The sequence below is a fragment of the Grus americana genome, chromosome Z (genome assembly GCF_028858705.1).
Source record: "Grus americana isolate bGruAme1 chromosome Z, bGruAme1.mat, whole genome shotgun sequence".
Taxonomy (NCBI): Eukaryota; Metazoa; Chordata; class Aves; order Gruiformes; family Gruidae; genus Grus; species Grus americana.
The window spans coordinates 71,713,496-71,737,859 of NC_072891.1; the positions used below are offsets into that span (position 1 = coordinate 71,713,496).

Below are 24,364 nucleotides of genomic sequence, written 5' to 3' on the forward strand. Positions count from 1 at the left end.
GGGGGTAAGTAAGGTAGAGTTGAGTGCCGCAGGGGTTATGTAGGGAAAGAGCTCTTTGCCATAGATACTCTCCTTTCAGCAGGCCTTTGCATTCAGCACGAAGAGGATTTAGTTGAATATTTGCCACCACTTGGAGAATGGTCTTCTGTTGCAGGATGTCTCAGTTAGGTCCTCATAAAGATGTGCCATTGAAGCCAGCCAGGTGGAATGGCAGCACATCTCGACAGAGAGGGAAGTGCTGTGGCCACAGCAGCTGCCTGGTGCCCGGAACAGACTTTATAAATCTTGCAAGTCCGAGGAGACATGGGCTCAGTGACTGTAACTGGGAGATGAGCTGCTTTCCCACAGGGTGGCCTGGGTGTAGACTGGTGTCTGGCACAGATGTGTTGGGGAAGTGTATGCATTGCACACCAAGGAAGGATCTTGACCCAGAGGGCAATTTTGTGGCCTTCCTTTGAAAGCCAAAGACCTGCCTTTTTCCTTCTCTGATGACCAGACTTGGTTGAAACTGCATCTGTCTCTTCCTTTGCAGTAAAAAGCAAAGGGATAGCAAAATGAGAACAAAGTTCCAAGAGACAGGGAGATATTTGTGCCCAAGTCTTTGCAGTCTCCAGTCTTTCAATGTGTCAGCACCAGGTCTGAAAGGGAGGACATCTGTGGTTGTGCGGACCTCCTAGACATGAACCCCGCTCCCTTCTCTCTGGGGACAAGAACTATGAAATGAAACCTGTGATGACCCCTCATGCCTTACCTAACTGACGCAATATGTGAGTGCTGAGCCATGATGTGATGACAAGGTGTGTTAGTGCCTTTTGCAGAACATCTGAGAAGTGGGGCTGACCCATCTCAAGGTAATCTACCCTGTACAGATCTGCTGGTAGAGTTTTAACAGCTGTCCCACTAGAAGCTGTTTTCATCAAGGAACTCTGAGTTTGGCTACTTTTCAAAAATGCTGGGAGTTTAGAAAGTGAGTGGTTGAAAAATTACTCATTTTCAAGCTCTGCAAATACCTGTGGAAGTCAGGTACCTCTGCACGAGTCCCAACACATCTAGTTACTGAAATGGTTTTTAATCTGTGAATGAAATTTGCCCTGCACAGGAAGAGCTTTACTTCCACATGCAGATGTGCTTCTGAGGCTAACAGCCCTACCTGCTGTATATATTTGTTGGCAGCCTGGGGGTTCATGTGTTATGGGTTCTGCTCTGTCCCAGGGCTGCAGGGTTGCACTGGGGCAGGTGGGACTGGTGGCCGGGAGGGCAAGGGCTCCTATTCCAGGGCCAGTTGAGCGTGCTGGGAATGTGGGGGTAGGACAGTATTGCATGATGGGGCAGGCAGAGTGGGCTCAGGGCAGCCTGGGAGTCTCCCAAATGGAGTGGGGAGCAGACAGGCAGCCAGCTCTGGGAGGGGATGGACTTCCCATAGGGATCAACAGATCCCTGTGGAGCTGACTGCCCAGCCCATTGAGTTGCCAGCTGGAAACCAAGCCCTGAAGCCTGCAAAAGGACACCGTGGGCGGGGGAACGCTGCTTATTAAAGGCCTTTTATGTCTCTTCTGCCTTCCCAAGTCACTTTGTATTGTCACTGTTATAAAAGGGAATTGTTTTAGACTGTAGTCTAAGAAAGCACAGTCTTTTACATTTCAAAGCCCTCTGGGTGTTCAGTTTAAAGCAGGTTAGTCTCAGTCTACATGACAAACTTTCCAGTGAAGCCAGAATAGTTACACATCGTGTCGTGTTCTGCATTCAAAACCATACAAATTTTCAAGGCTGGGAAAATTACATCCTAGCTACATCCAGGTTAGGGCCAGCACTGATTCCCCTCTGCTGTGCACTCTTAAGTCCCACCTCCGGAGAGGTGCAGGGATTACACCAACAGAAGTGTCTGCTTTCCAGGAGTGCATGCATTTGCATTCATTCTGATTTATGATTCTTCCAAGTGGGATAAAAGTAAGCAGGTAAGCATCACCAGCTTGCCACCATGTCTCTCTCCTTAGGTTACTGACCTTTGCTCTTGGATACATGTCCGGGATGCAGGGTGGTTGCTGGAGCTCCCCATACTTCTGCTTCTGACAGGGAGAAGCAAGAGCTGCTCCAATGTTAATAAATTACCCAGCACACTTCCTACCGCATAATAAATAAACTAACTTCACTCTGTAGCAGAGACTGTGCCTGCAGTATGTGTTTATCCTGATGCAACACAGCCCCCATGTGGCACAAGGCCCTCAATGCTCCTTAGTGCACTTTGTGCAAGACTTGCACCAGTGAAGACGCTGCCCAAACATGGCATTTTTTTTTTTTAAGAGTCCGGAATGCTGATTGCATCCGGTGAATGGCTGTATTTGAACACCATCAGAAAGAAATGGATAGCTTGTGGAAAGAAAAACTACATTTGTAATTTGTGTCACAAATGTCTTTTTGCTTAAAAAATAAAATAAATGCTAGCTGATGAGGCTAAAAAATATAAGCTAAAACATTTTTTTCCCTGCTTATAAGAAACATCTTCTGAAATAGATTCTGGTTTTTTTCCCCTAAGATCTTTAAAAAAAATGTGGAAGATTCAACTCCTTCATAAATGTTTCCCCTCTAAGGTTTATTCTAGTGTCTGAACCAAACACTGTCTTCTAACTACAGCAGTCTTGACTGCTGGATGTATACAGATTTCTTGATAGCAGTGTGTACTTAGGAAGGCCTGAGAACTTCTTTCCTTTCTTTTCGCTGGTGTCATCAGGACTTGGCTTGCAGGGACAGCAAAAATCCATTTTCAACAGATAGAGAACACCCAGGGCCTTTGGAGCGTAACAAGCAGAAAGAGGTTTGTTGCTGGAGCTGGCTTGGATCTTCCTTGAAAATGTCCTGTAATTCCATGGCTCACCTTAGGTTTGATGACATTTGTTTTTTATTTCCAGACAGGAAAGCTTGACCCACATTATCCCAAAATATGTGGGCACAAAGGGAATGTTTTGGACATCAAGTGGAACCCATTCAATGACTTTGTAATAGCTTCATGTTCAGAAGATGCCACAGTAAGTTTACCCATTTGTACTCTGTGTTACTACCTAGCTAATGTCCTTTTTTTGGGAAAGAAATAAAAAAGAAACCAAAAGGCCCATGGATGAGATGTGAAAGCATATCTATATATATTTATTTATTTATAAAAAAGTCAGGTAAGAGTAAGATTCCTGTCTTTCTCTTCATGTTAGACCTGTGTGATCCCTTCCAGATGATGTACCAAAATCAGTGGGAGGAGGAAGATCTGTTTTGGGGGGGGCTGCATTTTTTTTGGGTGTGCTTGCATGATAAAAACAGAACATGAATTTAAAATGGAATGACTATTCAAGTTTATTTGCTATGAAACTCTTCCTTTACTTTAGAATAAAAGCTTCAACACTACCTGATCTGGAACAGCTATTTTAGATTAATTCCCTACAGAGCAAGTTTGAATTTATTCTTACACTCAGTGACTCTGTAAAGTCATGCTGGATCAGTTATGGGGTAGCTGAGGAATCTGTGTCATACTATTCTGCAAAAGGCATAAATGAAATATGCATTTTCCTACTGAAACCACAGAAAGACTCCAGAGATGCAAAGATTCATGCTAATGCAAACCTATAAAAAGATATTGAATACATCATATCAGGTTTAAGTTTTAGGCAGTAAGTGGTTTGGCTGAAGTTAGTATAATTAAGATGCAGTCATATATTTTACTTTAGTGAAGGTGCAGACTAGTTATTAGGAATTGAAAGATTCAATTCATGTTTGTAAGGGACAGTTTAGCCCATATCTACCCACTGAAAGGTTGCTTTCCATGTGCTGCCAAAAGTGTGATGTTGGCTTCTGTGGTAGTGAGGGCACCTGACTAACTACTGTGCTTTTTTCCAGAGATCTCACATGTATTTTTCTCCCACTGGGTAGATTCACCCTCTGCCACACAGCATCAGGGAGGTTTCCTTTGTCATTTCCTCCAGCCCTGACTTGGTGCACATCCTCTGCCATTTCAGCTCTGCCAAAAACCACCCCTGAATTGGAAATCTAGGCTCTTCGAGTTGTCCTTCCTGTTTAGTGACTTGCCTTTGCTTCTTTGGATATTCATGTCTTTTTTGCAGGCTTCTTTCCATTTTGGGCTGCCTGTGAGGGTTTTACTTTATCTTCCAACCTGTATGCCAGGTTTTCATGCTGTCTCAGAAAGGACTTGTGGCAGGAAGGCACCACTATGACCTCTCTTTTGAGCCTCAGATGAGGAATGAGCACAAGCTTCAAAGCTTTCTGCTGTGGTTACAGAATCACAGAACCATTTGTGCCGAAAGGGAGCACGTGCAGGTCTGTGGAGCTCAGTCTTGAAAACCTCCAAGGATGGAGATTTCACCACCTCTCTGGGGAACCTGTTCCTGTTCTTTGCTGCTCCCATGGGAAATCTTTTTTCCTTATATGCAGTCAGAACCTCCCTGGTGTAGTCAGTGTCTGTTTTATCCCATTGTCCCGCCCTACGCTTCAAGAGAGCCTGGCTCTATTTTCTCAGTAATCTTGTAAGTATTGAAGGTTTCTATCAATTCACTCTGAAGCTGTCTCTTTTCCAGGCTGATCAAGGCCATCTCTCTCAGCTTCTCCTCACAGGGCAAGTGCTGCAGCCTCCTGAGCATCCTGATGGCCTCCACTGGACTCACTTAAGTTTATAAGCATCTTTCTTGCACTACGAGGTGCAAAAATGGATACAGTATTCCAGCTGTTTTTTAATGATTGCTAAGTAAAGGGGAAAAATCACTTCCTTTGCTCTAGTGGCTATTTTCTTCTTGTTCCAGAGCAGGATGTTGCTATCTTTCATCCCTGCCAGGGCATACTGCTGGGTCATATTTATTCTATTGTCCACCAGGACCCCAGGACCTGTGCAGAAGGGCTGCTCTCTGTCAGCTTTCTTTTCCAATTTCCTACTGAAACTTGGCACTCGATCATTCTCCAGGCTAAAGAACAGAAACACTGACTTTGTCACTGGTCTCAGCATCAAAAATTGTTCTAAGAAGTCTTGCTGTTTGTGACTGTATTCTCATTTTTGGTACTACCCTCCCATCATCGTCCTGGCACCAGGAAATGGGATCTTAGGGGTCCCCTGCACAGTAACACAGTGTAGGGACACCTCTTCCCTGCCCCTTAAGTAGCGAGGACAGCAGACTGTGTTTCTTAGTGTGACTGTCTTTCCTGGTACCTGGTAGCTAGACCTGTGGAGGTCACTTAGCCAAGCTCTGTTCAAAGCAGGCTAGTTAAAGCCTTGTCCAGATGAGTTGGGAAGATCTCCAAGGCTACAGATCCCATGAGTTGAGTACCCTTCTGGGGAAAATAGGGCTCTTCTGATGTCCAGGGAGTGCCCATATTGCCATTTGTGTCCATTGCCTTTAGTGCTCTCCTTGTACACCTCCAAAGAGTCTGGCTGCATCTTCTTTCTGCCTTCCTGCAATGTGGTTGAAGGGCAGCCAGAAGACCTCACCTTTGCCTTCTCACTCCTGTGCTGAAAAAATTATTTTCTTTCCAGCTCTCTGCAGGTTTGCTGTGCTCCTGTCCCCTCCTCATCTCAGTAGCTGCTGTTGGACCCACTCCATGGGGTCAACATCTGTCTTGTCCTCGCTCGTACTAGAGAGCACAGATTGTACCTCCACAGCAACAGATTGTACCTCCACAGCAACACTTTCTCTATCCTGAGAGAAGTCCGAGGAAGTTTTTTGGGTCCCAGCGGTGTCTGCCACTTCCACTGGGCTGCATATTAGAGCCAAAGCCTTCCTTGCAGTCTGTTGTTAAAAGGCCTGGTGCTCTCTGCCATTTCTCAACATTAGCATAAGCCACTGTTCTGGCTTGTGTGCCAGGGTGCATCTTACTGGGCTGGGTCTCCCTGAAACTTTTGAGGAAGGCCACAAACTTCTGTGAAGATGGTGCAAATTTTTTGACACCCACATTCTTCAGAACTTTCTTGGCCATTAACTAGTCTGGAGCTTGCCTTGGTGGAGAGCTATCTTTTGCGGCTTGTAGCTGGAGCCTGCAGAGCAGTACTTTTGGGCATGGGAGGGGATGGATAGTCTCTGTGAACGCCTAGTGCCTTTTCCAGTTCCCACTGCTGCTTCAGGCAGGCTTAGGACTGAGGCCAATGCAAGTGGCCAGGGGCCAAGAGTTTGAATAATATGGGGAGAGGGCTTATCCTCTTACCCCTTCTATTCCTTTTGGCAAATCATCAGGCATGTATGAATTCAGCTGGCTGAAGATCTCCCTTGTGGTTAGAGGGCCTTTTACTTTGTTTTGTCAGGTTTTCTTCAAGATGCAGCAGGGCAGACGTCTCATGAATTGTTCCTGCTTGGCCTGGCAGGTCTGGCTCCAAGACCTGCTTCTTCTACACACTAAGCACTGGCAATTTCTGCCATTTAATGCAGCCTGAGATTCCAGCCAGGGGCTTTTCCCTACTTTTACCGCCAACCCTTTCATAACATGGGGAGTGAATGGTTCATTCTAGGCCGTTGTTCTCAGCGTGAACACAACTTTTCCTACTCTCTCAGCCCCATTTCTTTATTGATAGCTGTTGAAGTGATGCTTTCTCTTACCACCGTAGAAGTTCTACGGGACCCCATGGTCCTTAGGTTTCTGATTCCTCAGTGGGATAAACACTGTTGAGAAGGGTGCTCGTGATCTTTCCCAGCAGGTCCCAGAATTTGTGCTTCTCCTTTGACTTAGAAAGGTGTGATCATCATCAGCCAGTGGGAGACTTGGGCAGGTGTGGCTAATTTCCATGAACTATGTACTTCAAAGAGCATTTCCCTTTTGCTTCAGGCTAAGTCCTAGAAAAATTATGACAAGCATAGTAATTGTTGTTGAGCCAAAGGGTTAATCATCTGTTAGCATCCAAATACTTGTGCTTCTACGGTTAGCGTGAGAAAGACTCTTTTGTTTCACCTGCATAGGTTCAGCCCCTTTTGCAGGTTTCCTCTACTGTCTTCTACCCCAGGAGGACAGAGGATTTTTGTCTTCATGCAGCATCCTTCTAGAAGAACTCAAGGCTGCAGGCAGACCTATTATGAGACAGCACACTCCCAGTGTTGAGTGACATCAGTGCAGTGCTGGCCACTCTCCCTGCTCATGGGGTCTACCATGTGGCCGCCTGGGTGGGCTTCTGTGTACTTTGACAAATGGCTGTGTCATCTGCAAAGCATTCAACACTTGTGCAGTTTTTAATGGGGCAAACAGTACTATAGCTGTCATCTGACCAGGGGAGTTCTCAATTCTTTCACCAGGTAGCACTGAGTGGATGACTCCTTGGATCAATCACTGCTATAACATCTTCTGGGACTCTTTGCTGAAGTTTATTTCAGATGTGCTTGTTTCAGCTCAAAAGTTTGTTAGGAGGCAAAGTCTGCAAGATCTGTGGGAATAACTTTTTGTAATTGTACTGACAGCTGGGCCAGGTGTAAGGATTGGATCGACAAGTTAAAACAAACTGGTAGAACTTCTGGCTAAATATAGAGGGTTAAGAGGAGTCTTCAGGCCCACATAAAAGTAAAGCTACTAATTTAAAGGCTTTATTCAATAAAGCCAGGAGAATTGAGCATTCCTGTTGACTACCAAGGGAATAATAATACCAAGGGAATAATAGTTACTGGTAAGTTCCAAATTAGCTCCTTACTGAGGAATCTCACAAAGACCCATCCTGTGCCATTCAGGTTAAAATCTGGGACATCCCCAAGCACTTGCTAACAAGAAACATTACCAGTCCAAAGAAGGAGCTTCTTGGGCATGTTCGAAGAGTGGGCCTCATTGAATGGCATCCCACTGCTAATAACATCCTCTTCAGCTCCGGCTATGACTACAAGGTGGGTCTGTTCTCTGTGGAGCTCTGCTCCTGGGACACCGTATTTGGCGGGGTGTTGTGAAATTTGTTTTAATTTCAAGTTGTAAGATAGTGCTAAAGAGTTCAGAAGCCTTCTTCAGGGGAAAAATTCCATGGTGACCCCAAAGGCAAAAGGACATTGCTACAAGTTCAAAAGGACTTGCTAATTTTGCAGTATTCTGATGAACTTTAGTCTACTCTGTCCTTCTGCTTTACTGGATTGGATACAATGTGCAATACTATGCATTTTTGTTTGGCTTCATTCTTGTGCTAGTGCAAATATCTGCACTGATGTTGGCCATTTTTATGTATAAAATGTGGTTGCAAAGGAAATTAGAATATTGGACATTCTAAGTGTCCCTGATTTATTGCTGTAAGTACCAGGAATTATTTTAAATGCTGGAGAACAACCACTTATGATGGTAAGACCTGTGCATGTAGAGAAGAGAGAAATAAATGAATAGGGTAGCCTGAGTTCCCAATTCATCAGGCAGTGGAGGTCTGATTTTTGTGTTCTTTTGCCCCAGATAATGATCTGGAACCTTGACACTAAGGAGGCTGTCATCTCGAACCCAGTGAAGATCCTTGATGCTCACAAAGATGTGGTCCTCTCCATGTCGTTCAACACAGATGGCAGTCTCCTTGCCACAGCTTGTAGGGACAGAAAGATACGTCTGATAGATCCTCGTGCAGGAACAGTCCTACAAGTAGGTTGGGTTCAGAGGTTTGTGGTATAGCTGATCTCACCCTTTGGAGTGATTCCGCTTCTGGGTTGATTCACTGCCATTAAAGAAGAATCATCTGTGCCCTGTGTTGCCAAGGCTATGATGCTATTGCCTTCTACTTTTCATGCAACACTTGTTGTCATTGTTGAAAACAAGGTTTCTGCATCTTGCTATTATGCTAGTTGCTCCCTGAAACCCTTCTTGAAGTGCATTGTTTTCATAGCTCCCTTCTGCAGTCCTCTGTGGGATGCCTTGGGAGGGCTTATAGAGATCAGGTGGACAGGTGGATGCAACTGTACGTTTGACCCACTCCCAGGTTTGTTGCCTGTACTTTGTTGGTAAGATGAAGCTGACTGCATTTCGTAGGTATTTGCACAAATTTGTGTACACAGAATGTCCCGCCTACAGATAATAGGCATTGCCCTGTGGGAAATATGTGAATCAATAGTTAGAGAGATTGATTGGGCTTTTGGGAATGGTTCTGAAGAGTTTAGGCCACCTTTCTTGGATCCCCATGAAATCCTGCTCATGGCAGTTCAGCCAGGCTGAGCAGATCTTTCAGATGTGACTGAATCAGGGGTGTCATGTAACGTCAAATGCAGCTATGCAACAGGTTGTGTCTTACTCATGCAATGTCTTTTCCTATAGGAAGCCAGCTACAAGTCTCACAGAGTCAATAAAGTCTTGTTCCTTGGAAACGTGAAAAAGCTGTTCTCTACTGGAACGTCTCGGTGGAATAATAGGCAAATTGCATTATGGGATCAAGTGAGTTGGACCAGCAATCTTTACCATATCAGCTTCAGTTTTCTCTTTTTTGCTGTCACTTTAACTTTTCCACCCACCAAATACCCAAGAATTGGTTTATAATAGCAATTCAGAAGTCATCTTTTAAATTCTTAATGGGTGATAGGTCTTACTGCTATGACTCCATTAACTGAGTATGAGTTTCTGAAGAAGCTTTCAAAGCTTTCAGCATAGAAATCCACCAGAATAAAGAGAATGCTGTGCTGAGTACAGGAAGAAACAATTCAGAAGACCTTTGGGTGGTCACTGTAGCTCTGACTTAAAAGCAACTCTTGCTCATCTTACTGGCAATCTGTTCCTGGGACTGCAAAGAGAAATGAGGTCTAGACACAGCCTACTCAGGTGAAGCCCTCAATGGAGAAAAAAATATGTGGTGGTTTTGATTTCTGATGATTCCTGACAGTAGAGGTAGCATTTATTAGTCACTTCCAAGACATGACAGCTGATCATGATGGCTGCTAGCCTTACGAAACCCTGCTCTTCTCTACAGTGAGATGGAGTGAGATGCTATTTCTTTGTCAGCATCTCACTTTGTTCCTCCGTGTCAACCACCCTGTGGCTCAATATGCCTCTTTGTTGTGCCGTCACCTTTTGTACCAGACAAAGCTGGCAGACCAGGTCTATGATTTGCCATTTGGCTATGTTTGAACATGGCTTCTTTGCATATGGGAGAGGCAAAGGACTGTGCTACTATCCAAAGGCTTTCCACAAAGCTGAGCAGTGCTCTGACACGCCACGGGTCTCACGTTAGGGCTTCACTGCCTTCAGAGCTGCTGGAGGAGCTGGCCACACTTAGTCTGAGAACACAGTGGGAAGGCCTGTGAGGCCAGGTATGTGCAGCCTCCTTAGGGACAGGCATTGGCACAGGACCTGCCCAGCAAGCATCTTTCTGAGGTCCACATCCACCCATGCTGTCACTGCATCTAAACAGAAGCTCTGACTTTCTGGAGACTGCAGCTAGACACTTCTTCAGGACAAAATATGTATTAACCCTGTGCTAAATACATATTTATGTGACAATAGCCACAATGGCAGCCGCGGGTTGCCACACTCTGCCCTGTTGGTCTTCCCGACATTCCTCCTTTCAGCAGTGCAGGGATAGCTTTGTACAAGACACGTCAGCCTTGTGTATGGAGTGGTGTGCTACGTCCTCCTACTTGGCTTACCTGCCAAAGGCCAATGGGAGCTTTTGCCCTTGCAATGGCCACCTTCCCACTGTGCAGCATGGAGACTGCTTGGCTGCTGTAGACTGTTCTTGTGGTGGGTAGTGCACTATTGTGGAGGTATTGGCTCAACTAGAGGTAGTGAGGGAACGTGAGGGATTCAGGTGTGATGCAGACATGCTGCGAAGGCCCCTCCATCTCCTGGCATCTGGTGGCCCAGGTAGAGGCAGGCAGTGTTTCTTATTTTATCTGCTTGTCATCAGGTGCCTGACATATTCTAGTGGGAGGAACTGATGTCCTGAGGTGCTGCACTCACTCAAGAGCCAGGGACAGAGCACCCATTTCCCACCCATAAAGCTTTGAAAAAGTCTGTGCATGGCCCTCTGCTCAGGGCTGCTGCCAGAGGGGGTTCAGGTAAGGTGTGCCTGACTTGAGGTGACTGACAGGTGAATAACAGGTGTCTGTTTTTCCTGTGTCCTGCCCAGAATGACCTTTCTGTGCCTTTACTGGAGGAAGATCTGGATGGCTCCTCAGGACTCCTGTTTCCTTTCTATGACTCAGACACACACATGCTTTATGTTGTGGGAAAGGTAAGTGCTTTCCAAGTCAGAAATGCTGGCCTGTCTGATTCTTCTCCTGGCGTGTGTTGTGTCAGGCTAAAGTCAAAGATGCTCCTGAAGCACGTTAACCTAAGGATATGGGCTGATGGGATGGGGCCTGAGAGCGCTGCAGCATCGGCCCACATTTTCCACTGCAAACTTACCATGTTTACTGTGGAGAGGTACACTACAGAGCCCTAACCTTCCCACAAAGGAATTTGGGGGTAAATATTTGGTTCATTCTTGACCTTGCATGGCTCCTGGGGTCAGACATTCTTCTCAGACCATCATGCTGAACAGCAGAGCCTGGCTTATGTTCATTTTCTTTGCCTTTAGGGTGATGGAAATATACGGTACTATGAGATAAGCCCTGAGAAACCGTACCTGAACTACCTGATGGAATATCGTTCTCATTTACCACAGAAGGGAATTGGTGAGTGGCAGCATATGTCTAACATTACAAGAGGATGGTGGCTGTCAGAGTTTAGGACTATGCATAATATCATTTAGAAAAGAGAGTGGGTCAAATTCCAGTTTCCACCCAAGTTTACAGGTACACAACAGTCAGCTTGGCCCAGCTCATCTATATATCACAGGTGGTATTACAGGGTCACAGCTTGGAGGGGTCCCTTCTGACCAGCAGAGCATGGGCTGGGCAGCTTTACCAGACACTACTGCATCCTTTGTCACATACCTGTTCAAGGTGGATGGTCTGGATTTAAAGGTGGTGGATGCTCCTTGCCCTTTGTGAATCTGCTCCAAGATTTTTGGTACTGAACTCTGTTGATATTGTTTCCACTCTGGGATTTCTCTGCTAACAGGTGCTCCACATCTTAATGCCTTCACTCTTACTGCTTGCTTACCTTCTCCTATACTGGCATTTCCCATGTAGAGATAGACCTGCTGTGATTAGGTCACCTGTCCTCTGTTGGAGACCCTTGCTTATTAACCTGTCTGCATACTACCCACTGTTTAATTCTTTCAAGCTACAGAATTGGGCTTTCAACCCTCAGACCTTATTGGCAGTCCTTTCTTGAACCTTCTCTAGTCTATCCTGTAAGCCATATTCCTCTGTAGACTGACGTGTTTTTAGGACCATTTGCCACCCCTCCACACTACCTGTAGAGACTCCCATTCTTCTAGGACATTGGTACAGATATTTAGCACCACTAGATTTTGTGCCTGTAGGTCTCCTTCAAAAAACTGTTATTGAAAAAGAATAAATGACTTAAAACTTAACTGGAAGATCTTTCCATTATTCATCTTTTGTAATCCTTCCAATGTACAGCATCGTGATTTTAATGTCATAGTCTCTTTAAGAATCATTCAATGAAAAGGAAGTGTACAAATATTTTCAAAAGGCCTGAGTGAATCAAATCTACTTCACTAACCTGATCTGTTCTGCTGATGAAAAATACTACTGTTATTGCACAATAGCTTCTTTCCTGATATTGCCAAAACAAAATACAACATAGAGGAGTAGAGCTTAGATTTGCATTTAGATGAATGCGTAATGTGAGGATCAACAGTTCTTCACATAGAATCTACTGTTTAATGAAGTAATTTGGTATTAGTAGAAAACAAGGCTTCTGCAGGACACTATGAAGCAAGGTCTCCAAGGAGAGGCAATGTCTTTTGTTTAGGGAATTGACATGGTTGTAGGCTTTGGACTGTACAAACTCATGGGAGAGAAATCCACTGAGGTTACCAGGTACTTAGAGACCTTGTGTGGCTTAGCAGTCTCTGAAAAACAAATGGTGCTGTCTGACAAAGTAGATGTTCACACCCTTCTCATACTCCATTCTGCTTTGGGACAGTGTTGGGGGGAAGAAACTGGGCCAGAAGGGCTTTCAGCCTGACCCACGTAGCTATCGTGGTGGTATTTAGGTGTCCTGAAATCCCTTCCTGCTGATCCTGATAGTCAAATCCTGTGGCATCACCTGCTAATTCTGCTCAGTCCTGGTAACTCTATTTGCAGCTCATGAAAATGAATAAGGAACAGGAGGCTTAGCAGGAGAACCACAGACCCTGTGTGTAACTCCATGACCTGACAGAAGAAAAAATTATTCAGTCTTGTCATTTGTGCCACTGAACCAGTTTTGGGGGCAAATTTCAGACCATGCTGCTGTAGAGTTGATGTTGTGACTTCTTTTGTTGTTTAGTGACCCTTTTCCACGATGGATGACACTAACTTTCCTAGCGAGATTTATACACTGTTTCTTTCATGCCATCCCACCAGGAATGATGCCAAAGAGGGGACTTGAAGTGTCAGCTTGTGAGATTTTCCGTTTCTACAAACTGATCCCAACTAAAAGCCTGATTGAGCCCATCTCCATGATTGTGCCTCGACGGGTAAGTTAATCTCAGGTCACGTTCATGTCTGGGACAAATATCAGTGAAAAAGAGGGCAGTGCCTCCTCTCTGTGACTCTGGGGGCAGGAGAGTAGGTAGAACAAGGGATTTTCTCCCTCCTGGTCTGCGGGACAAAGCTGGTCAGTTTGTGGGGCAGCCCTGCCAACAAACTCTGGCTGGGTAACTCAAGAGTTAGGTCTCTGTGTAATGGCCAACTTTCTAAGACATGCTTACCGATCTGCTCTGCTTGGGTGCAGCAAGGGCTCTCTCTGACTGTCAGGTCAACTTGCTGGCTGTAAACCATCTGTTGGTGGCACTTGTTTGACATAATGACAGAGAGAGGGGTTAAGGATGATATTGGATGACATGAAAATCTCCTTGTGAAAGGAAGAAGCATCTCCCTGGGAAAAAGGGAATGATGAGTTCCCAGGTCTATACCCAGTGGGTGCAGGTGTGTTACAGACAGTTGTTTTGCAGCGTGTAAGACATGACCCATTGCACTGAGAGTGATGTAGAAGTAGGTCTCAGAGCTGGTGTGGCTAGAGAATGACCCAGATCATGAATCTGTAGCTAGCCAAGGTAGCTCCCATGTGACTGTGTGAGCAAAGGTACATCGTAAATGTCAGCACTGTGCCCTGTACTTCCAGAAAAATTGGAAGGCATGAGTGCCTTGAATTCAGAGAGACAGCAGAGCTAATGCTCATTGCAAATACCAATCAGGCATGCTCCTCCAACATTATTGCCTTGGCCAATTTCTGTCAGCTGATGATCAGCTGATGATTTGTGACTTGTATCCATCCTTCATATCCACTTCATCCTCAGGAACACTGAGTTCAAGAGAGTTGGGTTAGCTTGTGTCACCAGCCTCGCCCAGTCTGTTGTCAGGATGTGTAAAGGCCTCACTGGCAGGAATTAAAATCACACTTCAGATGCAATTCTGAGTTGGGTGAGGAGGAAAGAGGCTCAGGGCCGGTGAGAAGGTTTTATGACCATGCCGGTGAGTGCTCATGACACTCCCTGTGCTGAAGGGAACAAATTTCTTTCACTGCCACAATCAAGTATGGTCACTCCAAGCCAAAACCTCACTGACATAGCGACTCTGGACTATTGTTTGCTTGCAGTCGGAGTCATACCAGGAAGACATCTACCCCTTGACCACAGGAGCCCAGCCAGCACTGACAGCACAGGAGTGGCTGAACGGAGTTAACAAAGGTCAGCACGTGGAGAGCTCCCCAGCCCTTCAGCTCCCCAGGGCTTGGGTAAGCTGCCTGGCTCTCTGGCCTGTTAAGTGCCAGAGAAGGAGGAAGGGAGGAAAAGGAGAGACATAACAAATATGACTGTAAGCTAAAATAATTTGGTGGCTAAAATATTCACTGCTGTGAATTCTGGAAGCCGCTCCAGTCAAGTACCTCCATGTTTATCCCTGCAGGTTGTTTGAAGGAATTGCTTACAGGTATTTCTGAGTGTGGTTTGAGCGTGCTAACCTGTCACCTGCCTCCCTCCTTAGGGCCTCTCTTGGTATCTTTGAGACCAGGCTCTGGAGCTGTGAATGCCTCACCACAGTTTCTTGAGCCAGAGCCACTCATGAAAACTACTGACCTAAGCCAGCAGCAGGGTCGAGGAGGAAGGATACTGCTGGAGGACATGCAGAAGCCAAGTGAGATCGAAGACAGCAGAAAACAGCTGAAAGTGGAGGAGAAGTTGCCGAAAAATGAGCAAATACGCCTCTCCAATGGCTTTGACATATTTGAGTGTCCACCACCGAAAACTGAAAATGAGGTGTGAATGTCTGGGGTGAAGGGTTGGGGTTGTGTGGGTAAGCCCAGAGTCAGCTGGCAAAAGGATGCTGTTCACAAGGTGACAGAATCAGAGGAGGATTTATTTTGCAGACCTGGGCCAGTGCAAGCTCTTCGTTCTTTGTGGGGGCAGAAGCTCTGCATGCCCTGGCTGCCACATGCGAAGCAAAAATGTGTCCCAGCAGAACCCCATCTGAGGGGGTCTGGAAAGGAGGGAGCAATCGGTATTCCCACTTCTTAGGCATTCTTGTGGCACAGGCCTGCCTGGTGGCTGGCTGGGGACAAGGAGGTCCTTGTGACCTCCAGTTTCTGGAGAAGAGAAGGGAGTTTATGCAGTGTAACCCATCCATGAAAGCTGTGCTCAGAGAGCACAGTGAGGCAGCAGGGACACCTGTGAAGGAGTGGGTGTACTTCACTCCCATGGGCCATGGTGCATACATGTAGTCTTAAGTGCCCAACCGTATTGTGGACCCTGGCGTGGGAAAGGGGCTGGCTCTGCCCTTGCCTCGGCTGCTCACTGCTGGGGGACAAGCTGGCAGTGCAGTGCCATTGAGGCTGGCTGCTGGTCACAGCCTGCTCCCAGGAATGGCTCCTGAAAAGGTCCTGGCAGCTCCATGATCTGTCTTCAGCCATGGCCAACCACCTCCCTGTATAGTAACCAAAGCTTGTACAGTGGTAGATCTCTGTGGTGTTTTGAAAGTCCCTCGTTATTGGCAGCTCAGGGACATTTTTGAGTACGTGCAGCTTGTTTGCTTTCAGGAACCCTGGAAGGATTTCCTTGTCATAGCCATGCTCAGGTCTCCTTTTTGGCTCTGAAAGATTTTAGTGTCTGCAGCTTGATGTGGCAGGAATTTCCACAGCTGAATTTCCCTGTAGTATGAAAAGGGATATTCTTCTGCATGTTTCTGAGCTTGGCACCCTGAGGTTACAGAAGCAACCTGTGCAGAGCTGAGTGCTTTGCTGTATGCACAGTGAATGGCCATGCTAGTCCCAACTCGAGAGGACAGAGCATGATCAACTGGAAAAAAGAAGTAAAAGGACTTGCCCAAGGTCAGAGTAGGAGATGTGGCAGATCCAGGAATTTAGACTCCAAATACACTCTGTGTCTAGGCTCTCTTTGAGTGATCAGTGCTATGAATGTTATTTTTTCTGATCTTTTCCACTGAATTAAGCAGATGTGGCATTATTAAGTGGTGCTCACAAAGACCTGCACTCACAGCCCAGGCCAGTGGACAGCTGGAGCACTGCTGATGTTCAGTCTGTTGGTTGAAGGCCTCCTCCTTAGATGCTGTTTCTCTCAGAAGTGATGTGACAGAACTGGTGGCATTTGACAGGTTAGTCTGTGTTTTCTTAGTGTAAAGGAAGTAAAATGTGACTTTTCTTACAGCTCTTGCAGATGTTTTACCGGCAACAGGAAGAAATCCGTAGACTACGTGAGGTGGTAAACCAGAGGGATGTCCAAATTAAACAGCTGGAGCTGGAGCTTAGAAACCTCTGCATGGACGCAGGCCGTTACTGAGGGTGCTGGCCTGCAGCTCTTTGCACCCCTGGCAACTGGAGCAGACTGTAATTCCTGTGAATAACAGCTCCTAGGGTTTTTGCTGGGGGAAAAATTGATGCTTTGGGCAGCATGGACTTCCCTGGCTTGTGGTGGTCACATTTCCCTAATCAACACCAGACAGTTATTGATGGACTTGCTGCACTTCTTCAGGCTCCCCTTGCTTGCCTGCTCACTCATGTCAGAAGCTCATGCATTAATGACAGTGAAAGACTTTGGAAAATCTTGCTCTTCTGGTCCTGGAGAAGCCACCCGTTAAGCTCTAGGAACAACCTGTTCTGCTACCCCTCCACACAACATGTGGGTGGGAGACTGAAGGCAGCTGCCAGATTCTTTTCCCACTCCTGGACCCACCAGTGTGGCTCCCATGGCCGCTGTCCTCCTGCCCTGGGAGGCCACTCCGCAGCTGAGCTTCAGAGGCACCTCTAGCTCTGAAGCGATCCTCGTGCACCCCTCTCGCCTCACAGCTTGGCCCTGCAGCCAAGTGGCTAGGCAAAGCCGTGGCTGCCCTGACCTGGTGCTGGGGATAGTCCCGCTCTGAGCGGGAGGCTGCACTGGGGCTGCCAAGGGCCAGCGCTTTTGTGATAGATAAAGGAGAGTTGGTGTTTGGAGGTCCTACCTTAAAGGGGTAGCGATGTGGGCTGATTCTCACCAGAGAAGCTGCAGGTGCAGCAGAGGTCTCTGGGTCCTTTGAGTCAGCAGCTGCCTTTCCCTCCCTTTGCCAAAGACCAGCCACAGTCACCTGGGGACCATGGTCCTGTGGTGCTCATCAGACAAATGAATCTGCCCACACTGTTGGTGCCGGGGGATTTGCCAAGAGGGATTAAAAGGATGACGGGGGGGTTGGACCCTCAGCCCACTGCTGACCTTTCAGCAATGGTGCTAGAAGTGTGGTGTCAGTGACAGGAGGATCACAGGACCGTGGCTGGTCACAAACAGCCCTCCCTGGTTGCTGGACTATTGCTTGTCCTTTTGCCCGCAGCTGCTGCTTCCTTAGCTCCCATGTGCCAGCGCCTTGTCCCACGCCTGCAGCCACTGACAGCTGCAGGGTCGTGCTTCCCAGCTGTGTCACCCACCCCCCTGCATCCTCCAGGGCTGCCCCATCCCATCTCCCCAAGCCCTACAGCCACACTCATCTGTGCCCTTCAGCACCAGCTCTCTAGCTCGCTGCCTTCCCCAGCCCTTTGCTTAGGGGAAGAGCAGCTGCAGGATGCAGGTCCCATCCTTGGTTTCAGGGCTGGCACCTGTGACCAGTTTTATGCAGTCTGCCCGCAATGTGCAGAGCTGGGCCAGCGGCAGCACGGAGGGAGTGCCCACACCTGCCCGCCTCGTCGGTGCCTGAGGGTCTGCTCTCATTTGTTCTTGTGTGGGGCAAGAGAGCACACTGTCAGTTGTCCCCAAAGCACAGCAGCCTCGGAGGGGAAATGTTTTTCCTTGCCCCAAATGCAGAGCTCATGGAGATGTCTTAAACCCAAGCAGCGCAAGCAACCACTGTTTAATCTGTAACTGTGCACCTCTGTTGTGACATGTATAGGAATGAATACTATGCTTTGCTAGTTCCCTGAAGCTTAATGATTTCCCAAGGTATAAAAAGAAAAAAAAGAAAATCTCCGTAGTCAGAAATTCCCACAAACAGGACTCCTTAGCAAGGGGACCTAAAGGCTGTGCACTGCCTGTGCTCGTGTGAGATACCCCTCTGGTTATCCCTGAAAGCAATAGCCAGCAGGGAGCTCAAGGGCACTAAAAACTCTTATATGAGAATCACACAAAGATTTCTGCATCCCTTTTGCTCTGCTGCAAAGACTTTACCCAGCTTTCAAAAATATTTCATTCATTTCTAAATAGCAACAACAGATGTGGGTGCTAAAAAGTCACAAATACTGTTTCTTTCTGCAGCATTACAGAGAGGGGGTAGATGTTAATGCTCTTCAGGAAGAGTCCTTTAGCATCAGCCACTTATTTAACATCACTCTTTTGGTAAAAAATAATATAACAAAGTTGTTGAAACAAACTTCAGCTCATTTCAGATCCTCCAGAATGGACTTTCCTGTGCCCTGGGAACACTCGGCAGTATGCAGTTACATGGAAAAGCAGCTCACCCCAGATACAGAGCTTTAATCCAAACACATGAATCTTACACCAGAAGTGGTCAGGCTTTCTCACCAAAGAGAAGAGCTACGTAAGAAATCAAGAAGCTCACCGTTTTTTCAGCCATGTCATTCAGGCCTGACAGCTTCAAACTTCAAAGCTATTTTCATAGAGGGTAGTCCCAGGGATACCCACTCTGGTTTTCAAGTTGTCATTATCATAAGGAAGAGCACTTGACACAGCCTCAGCAGTCCAGGGGATACAACACTTTCCTTGTCACCATATGTGTTTTATTTGCTGGATTTTTTTTTTCTTATTTTTAATACAGAATAAATTATTTAAATTATTTCCAAGTTAATGTAATTTTTCCAGGGGATTTTTAAATCCTCCTAAGGACTGTTTCTTTGTTATCCTATGACTGGCTAGCATAGAAAATGGTTGGACACTATGGTTCTTATCTTAGGGTTGTATTGATTTCAGCATTTCTGGAAAAGAAGTTGCTTTCATTTAGGCTTTGCTGGCAACATTTGATAAGGCAAGACTATTTAATCAAAACTTCTTTTTTAGACATTATGCCTGTAAAAGCGTAGACTGTGAAATGTATTTCAATTTGGAGCTTAAGTGCAACCATAAATCTTTCACACAGAGAAAAAAAGTGGAGGAAGTGGAGTTATGTGTTAATGAACTGTGCCTAAATAGACTTAAGTGATCATTTTAAGTTTCTAAAATTCCTAACAGCTTTGTAAAAAACTGTAAAACATGGGGATAAAAACCAAATTTGTGCAATGAAAAGCAAATGGAACTGAATAATAAATATATTTAGAGTTTTACTTTTTGATACATGTAAAGTTGTTGGTTTCTTACTGTGTTTTTGAAGCGACTAAAAATTAAGCTCAATCAAGGTCACAAATGAGTGTCACCTGCTGTCTGTTTTGGTTGCGTGAAGCTGTGGCCTTACATTAGTAGGCAGGTTGTACACAGTGTTATGCACGTGGGCCTGTCTTCTTACATCTTTCCCATCTACCTTTGATGCTACAAAGGGATGGCCATTTCAAACCGTTCTGCATTATACTGCAGTGTATGGTGTCTTGAGCAAACCAAGCCCCCCTGGAGATGCATACTGCATGGTGAAGTGTTTCCTGACCATGCTGCCTTGCCTTCTCTTATCCAATGCACTCTCACCAGGCTCTTTTAGGTATTCCACGTGAGAAGGGTTTAATATGTTGTTACCAAATGTACTTATTTGAGGACATTTGATGTTAGACGGGATTTTGATTCAGGGGAGTGAAGCAGCAATCACAATACAAGCACAATATAGCAGTTGCAACATCCAGTTGGATCACACTACAAACAAAATTCCTGTTACTGGTCTTTATACACACTGTCATGATGCTGGGTATCTCCAGTCACCAGGAAGAAACACATGGGTTGAAGCCAGCTCAAGCCTGTAGCTCTCTTCAGAGTTCGTTTTGTTGGCTGCTCAGTTTTTATGCTTTATGTTGGGCTGAGCCCCATGCTGGTCTGGCTGGCTCAGGAAATCATTCACATCTTTTCATTAACTCAGGCCACCTACACAACCATTTGATCACTCAACTGATATGGCAGTTAATCTAAACCAAAAGCCGATACCTTTTCCATTGAGATAAGTTCAGCTTTCTTTACAACAGGTGTGGTTGCTCCTTATATTCTTCTCTGAGCATCATGAGTGCATTGCCTGTGCCCATCTCCTCTGAGCCTCCTTCCACTTGTAGGGGTTTGTTGATCAGTCAGTCACAGCTCTGGGCATGGAGATGTTCTTGGCTGCATTCAGGATGTAACTTTTGTTTGACAAAACATATTTCGGACTAGTCTTAGGGAAAAAAAAAGGTGGAAATTGCTGGAGAAAGTCTGTGCTGGGAACTTTGTGCACCAGCCATGCAATCGGCACTGTCACCTCCTGACCTCTCTGTCTCATAAGGGACCTTGTGCTGGGGAGGGTGGCTGGACAGGTGCTGCTGTAGAACAAGTCCCAGGGTACTGTGTCCCTCCTCTGGTGCTGACACTAGCTCACTGCTCTGAGAAAAGCCTAGAAAAAGGCCACAGCGGGCACGTCAGTGTGGGAGGCAGAGGAACAGCCTCCAGCGCCTTTGCTGTCCTGGGGTCATGGCCACTGAACCACAAAGAGAGAGAAAAACACAGCCCTGCAGTGTTACTTGCCTGCTGGATTTAGGGCTACAAACCATCTCATCTTCACCCTCCACTCCAGAGCAGCTGCCAACTACAAAATAAACTTCACTGAAACCTACACAATAGTTGTCATTCTCATTTGGTTTCCCACCCTGGGGGGTCTGTTCCGTTGGTGTGCTCAAGAGAGCTGTGAGTAGAAGCGAGTATGGAGCTGACATCCCCTTGTTTGCCCTGCAGGGAGAAGCAGCAGGTCACTCTTGTTGGCCCCGGGCTGGCCGGCATCCACCCCTGGCAGTGGGGCGGCTGCAAGCTACACAGGGGCACCAGAGCAAAGCCCCAGTGCCAGGAATTGCCTTTTGGGCAAGCTGCAGCACCATTTTGGAGCAGGATCTCAGAGCCTGTGCTGGGGTCACTCCAATCTGTCCACAACTTGCTCGTACTGGGCAGCTGAGAACCGGACTCGGTACTCCACGTGTGGCCTCACCAGCACTGAGGGGAGAGAAAGGGTGACTTCCCTTGACACGCTGGCAATCGTCTTTTAAGTACAGCCCAGGATACTGTTGGCCATTTTTGCAGCCAGCCAGCATTGCTGGCTCAAGCTCAGTTTATTGTCCAGCAGGACCCCAAGGAACTTCTTAGCAAAGCTGCTTGCCATCTGTGCAGTACCCAGTGCGTACTGGTGCATGGGGCTACTCCTCCTCAGATACAGTGCAGTAGCCCTTGCTGAGTTTCATCACATTCCTCCTTGCCCAGTTCTGCATTTCTTTTGTTGAGGTCCCCCTGAAGGTCGGCACAACTGTCTGCTGCACCTGCCACTCCTCCCACTCGTGTGCACCCTGCAAACTTGCTGAGCGTGCACTCTGTCCCATCCTTCAGGTCACTAAGGGAGAGAGGTTCAACAGCTTTGGATTTGTTTTGTAAACAGCTTTTGATTTCCCCTTCCAGGGAAAATCAGGCTGACTGCTCCTGAGCCCTGAGCACCTTCTGATTCTTCATGCCTTTGGAAATGTTCTCCAGGAGGATTTTCTCCACCATCTTCCAAAGGACTGCATGAGGCTGACGGGGCTGAAGTTCTTGCATCTTCCTTGTTGCCTGTTTTGAAGACAGAACTGAGAGTCAGGCACCTGCAACGTTTCCCAGTTGCCACCATGATCTTTCAAAGATCATTGAGGGTGGTCTTGCAATGCCATCAGCCACCTTCTCCCTCAGCATGCTTGGGTGCAACGCATCTCGCCCCATGGACTTGTTGAAGTACTCCCTAACCTGGTCCTCTCTATTCTGGTATACAGTAGATATCCACCACAACAGTACCCATTTTCCTCTGCCAGTGTCACTCTCCTTAGGTCTATTTCAGATTCTTGCCGTGGCTACCATGCTCATGGAAATCAAACCCCTGGTATGAACAGCAGATGTGCAACCAGTGATTCACCCACACCATCTGTTGAGTCCCTCCTTTGGCACAATGGAAAAAACCAACACTTGTGTGCCCATGCCCTTAAGCAGTGCCCCTGGAACCTGCACACTTGATACTTCTCAGGTACCCCTGGCAGTATCTTTGGTGCATACACGAGAAAGCAGCACTGTATCGTAGAGGGCCAGATGAGCCTCAGTAGCCTCTGCACAGCATCCTTAATGAGAACCCCAGGCAAGCAGCAAACCTCCCTAGATGATAGATGGGGTCAGCAGATATGGGGCTTCTGACCCCTGTAGTGAACAGTAGTCTCCTCTAACTGTTGCTTGTCACTTGTCACTTCCTTCTAGTGGTCCTGAGTAGCTCATGTGCACCCAAGAAACCCCTTTTTGTTTGCTTTGACAAGGCTGGGACCAAGGCCACATGGCTGGAGCGATCATGCTTAAAACCCTGCTCTTCCGAGCTGCTGACAATTGCTGCCTCTGTGAGCAAAGAAAGCTCCCCTGAATAAGCTCCCCATGGAGAAGCAGAGGAGAAAAGTTTCTGAATTTCATTTTTCAGCATCACAGCATGGCTAATAACACTACGTCCAGTTCTTTTCAAACCCCTATTTGCAAGAAAATGATGCACAATAACCTGTTCAAGTGAGTTCTTAAAATAAGTATATGCATACATCAAGATGGTTTCCTCTTCTGATTTTCTCTCCTCTTGTTTTTGCCTGTTTTTTCTTCAGCAGAGATTTGCACATCCAATAACCTCTGATCCAACCACAAACACCCCTGAGGATCCACAGAGGAAGGGGCTTAACAGCACAAGGAGTTATCCATGTTTTGTGTCTTTCCCAGCACTCAGCCCTCAGAAATGGAAGGCACAGCTGAGGGGCAGTAGAGGTGGCTCGAGTCAGTATAATTTTTATTTCCTTTAACGGAAGAGAGCTTGGGCCCCCATCTGCTTTAAATGTTGCCAGTTACATTCTTCCCTCTGGGTTATAGTGGGTGACTGTGCTTCCAGCTACAGAGTTCTGCTCTGTGTTTAGTTTGATGCATTATACTTTAACCATCTTGACCCACATGGATATATTTGGTCAAATCTTGCAAGGTCTATGGGAAAATATCAGCAGTACCTTAGCTCAGCTTCAGGTCTATGTGTTTTACATGTCAAAGTCAGATCTTTGCGCTGATTCCACATCTCAGCAGGACTTGGTACACAAATGGACATGTAAGCCAACTTGAGTAAGGAACAAAAAATACGGGTGTGTAAATGTGAGAGCTAGTCTGTAGGATAAAATCACCTAAATGTGAAGGTAATGTGTTTTGAATCAAACTTCACTTCTGACTGATAGCTTTTACAGAATCCATTAGCTTCTTTGACTTAATGCAGCTCAGAAAGCTTAATTTCTATGTCAGTTTCTGTGTATCTTCTTGTGATGCAGAAAAATGTTTAGGTACATTCTAGCAGCAAGTCTAGCATGTGTGCATAAGGCTGGAGAGTTCCAACTCAGCCTGATCATTGCAGGAAGCTTTTTTTTCCAGAGGCTGGGACCATGGATTCTTCTCTTAAATTTTTACGAAGATGTTCCTGCAGAATTTTTTCATGTGAGTTTATCTGAGCCTTTAACAAAAAGAATGTTTAATACACCCATTGTGATTTGCAAGGCAGCTTCTTTGGGAAGATTTGAATGAAATTATGCTCAAGCACTATTTTTATGAACAAGGGCACTGAGAAAAGATGCTGTGTCCCAGCTGGAGTCTGAAAAGTGGTGGAAGTAGTGGCATTTATGGAAAGCTGCAACATAAGGAACTGATTTTACTTTCCATTGCTGCTGAAGCTACTTGAAAATAGATTTC

General features: G+C 46.3%; 1 protein-coding gene across 4 annotated transcripts in view; it reads left to right on the forward strand.

Moving 5' to 3' along the window:
* The window catches only part of CORO2A (coronin 2A), a 59,444-nt gene extending 39,707 nt beyond the window's left edge, over positions 1-19,737 (forward strand). For all 4 annotated transcript variants that reach the window (XM_054811160.1, XM_054811161.1, XM_054811159.1 and 1 more), the window contains 10 exons: positions 2,907-3,023; positions 7,689-7,838; positions 8,383-8,562; positions 9,229-9,345; positions 11,033-11,137; positions 11,483-11,579; positions 13,386-13,498; positions 14,620-14,710; positions 15,006-15,277; positions 16,682-19,737. In XM_054811160.1, coding sequence (XP_054667135.1) covers positions 2,907-3,023; positions 7,689-7,838; positions 8,383-8,562; positions 9,229-9,345; positions 11,033-11,137; positions 11,483-11,579; positions 13,386-13,498; positions 14,620-14,710; positions 15,006-15,277; positions 16,682-16,813 — 1,374 coding nt within the window. In that variant the 3' untranslated portion in view covers positions 16,814-19,737. The remainder of the gene's footprint in view (positions 1-2,906; positions 3,024-7,688; positions 7,839-8,382; positions 8,563-9,228; positions 9,346-11,032; positions 11,138-11,482; positions 11,580-13,385; positions 13,499-14,619; positions 14,711-15,005; positions 15,278-16,681) is intronic.
* Positions 19,738-24,364: the final 4,627 nt, after the last annotated feature.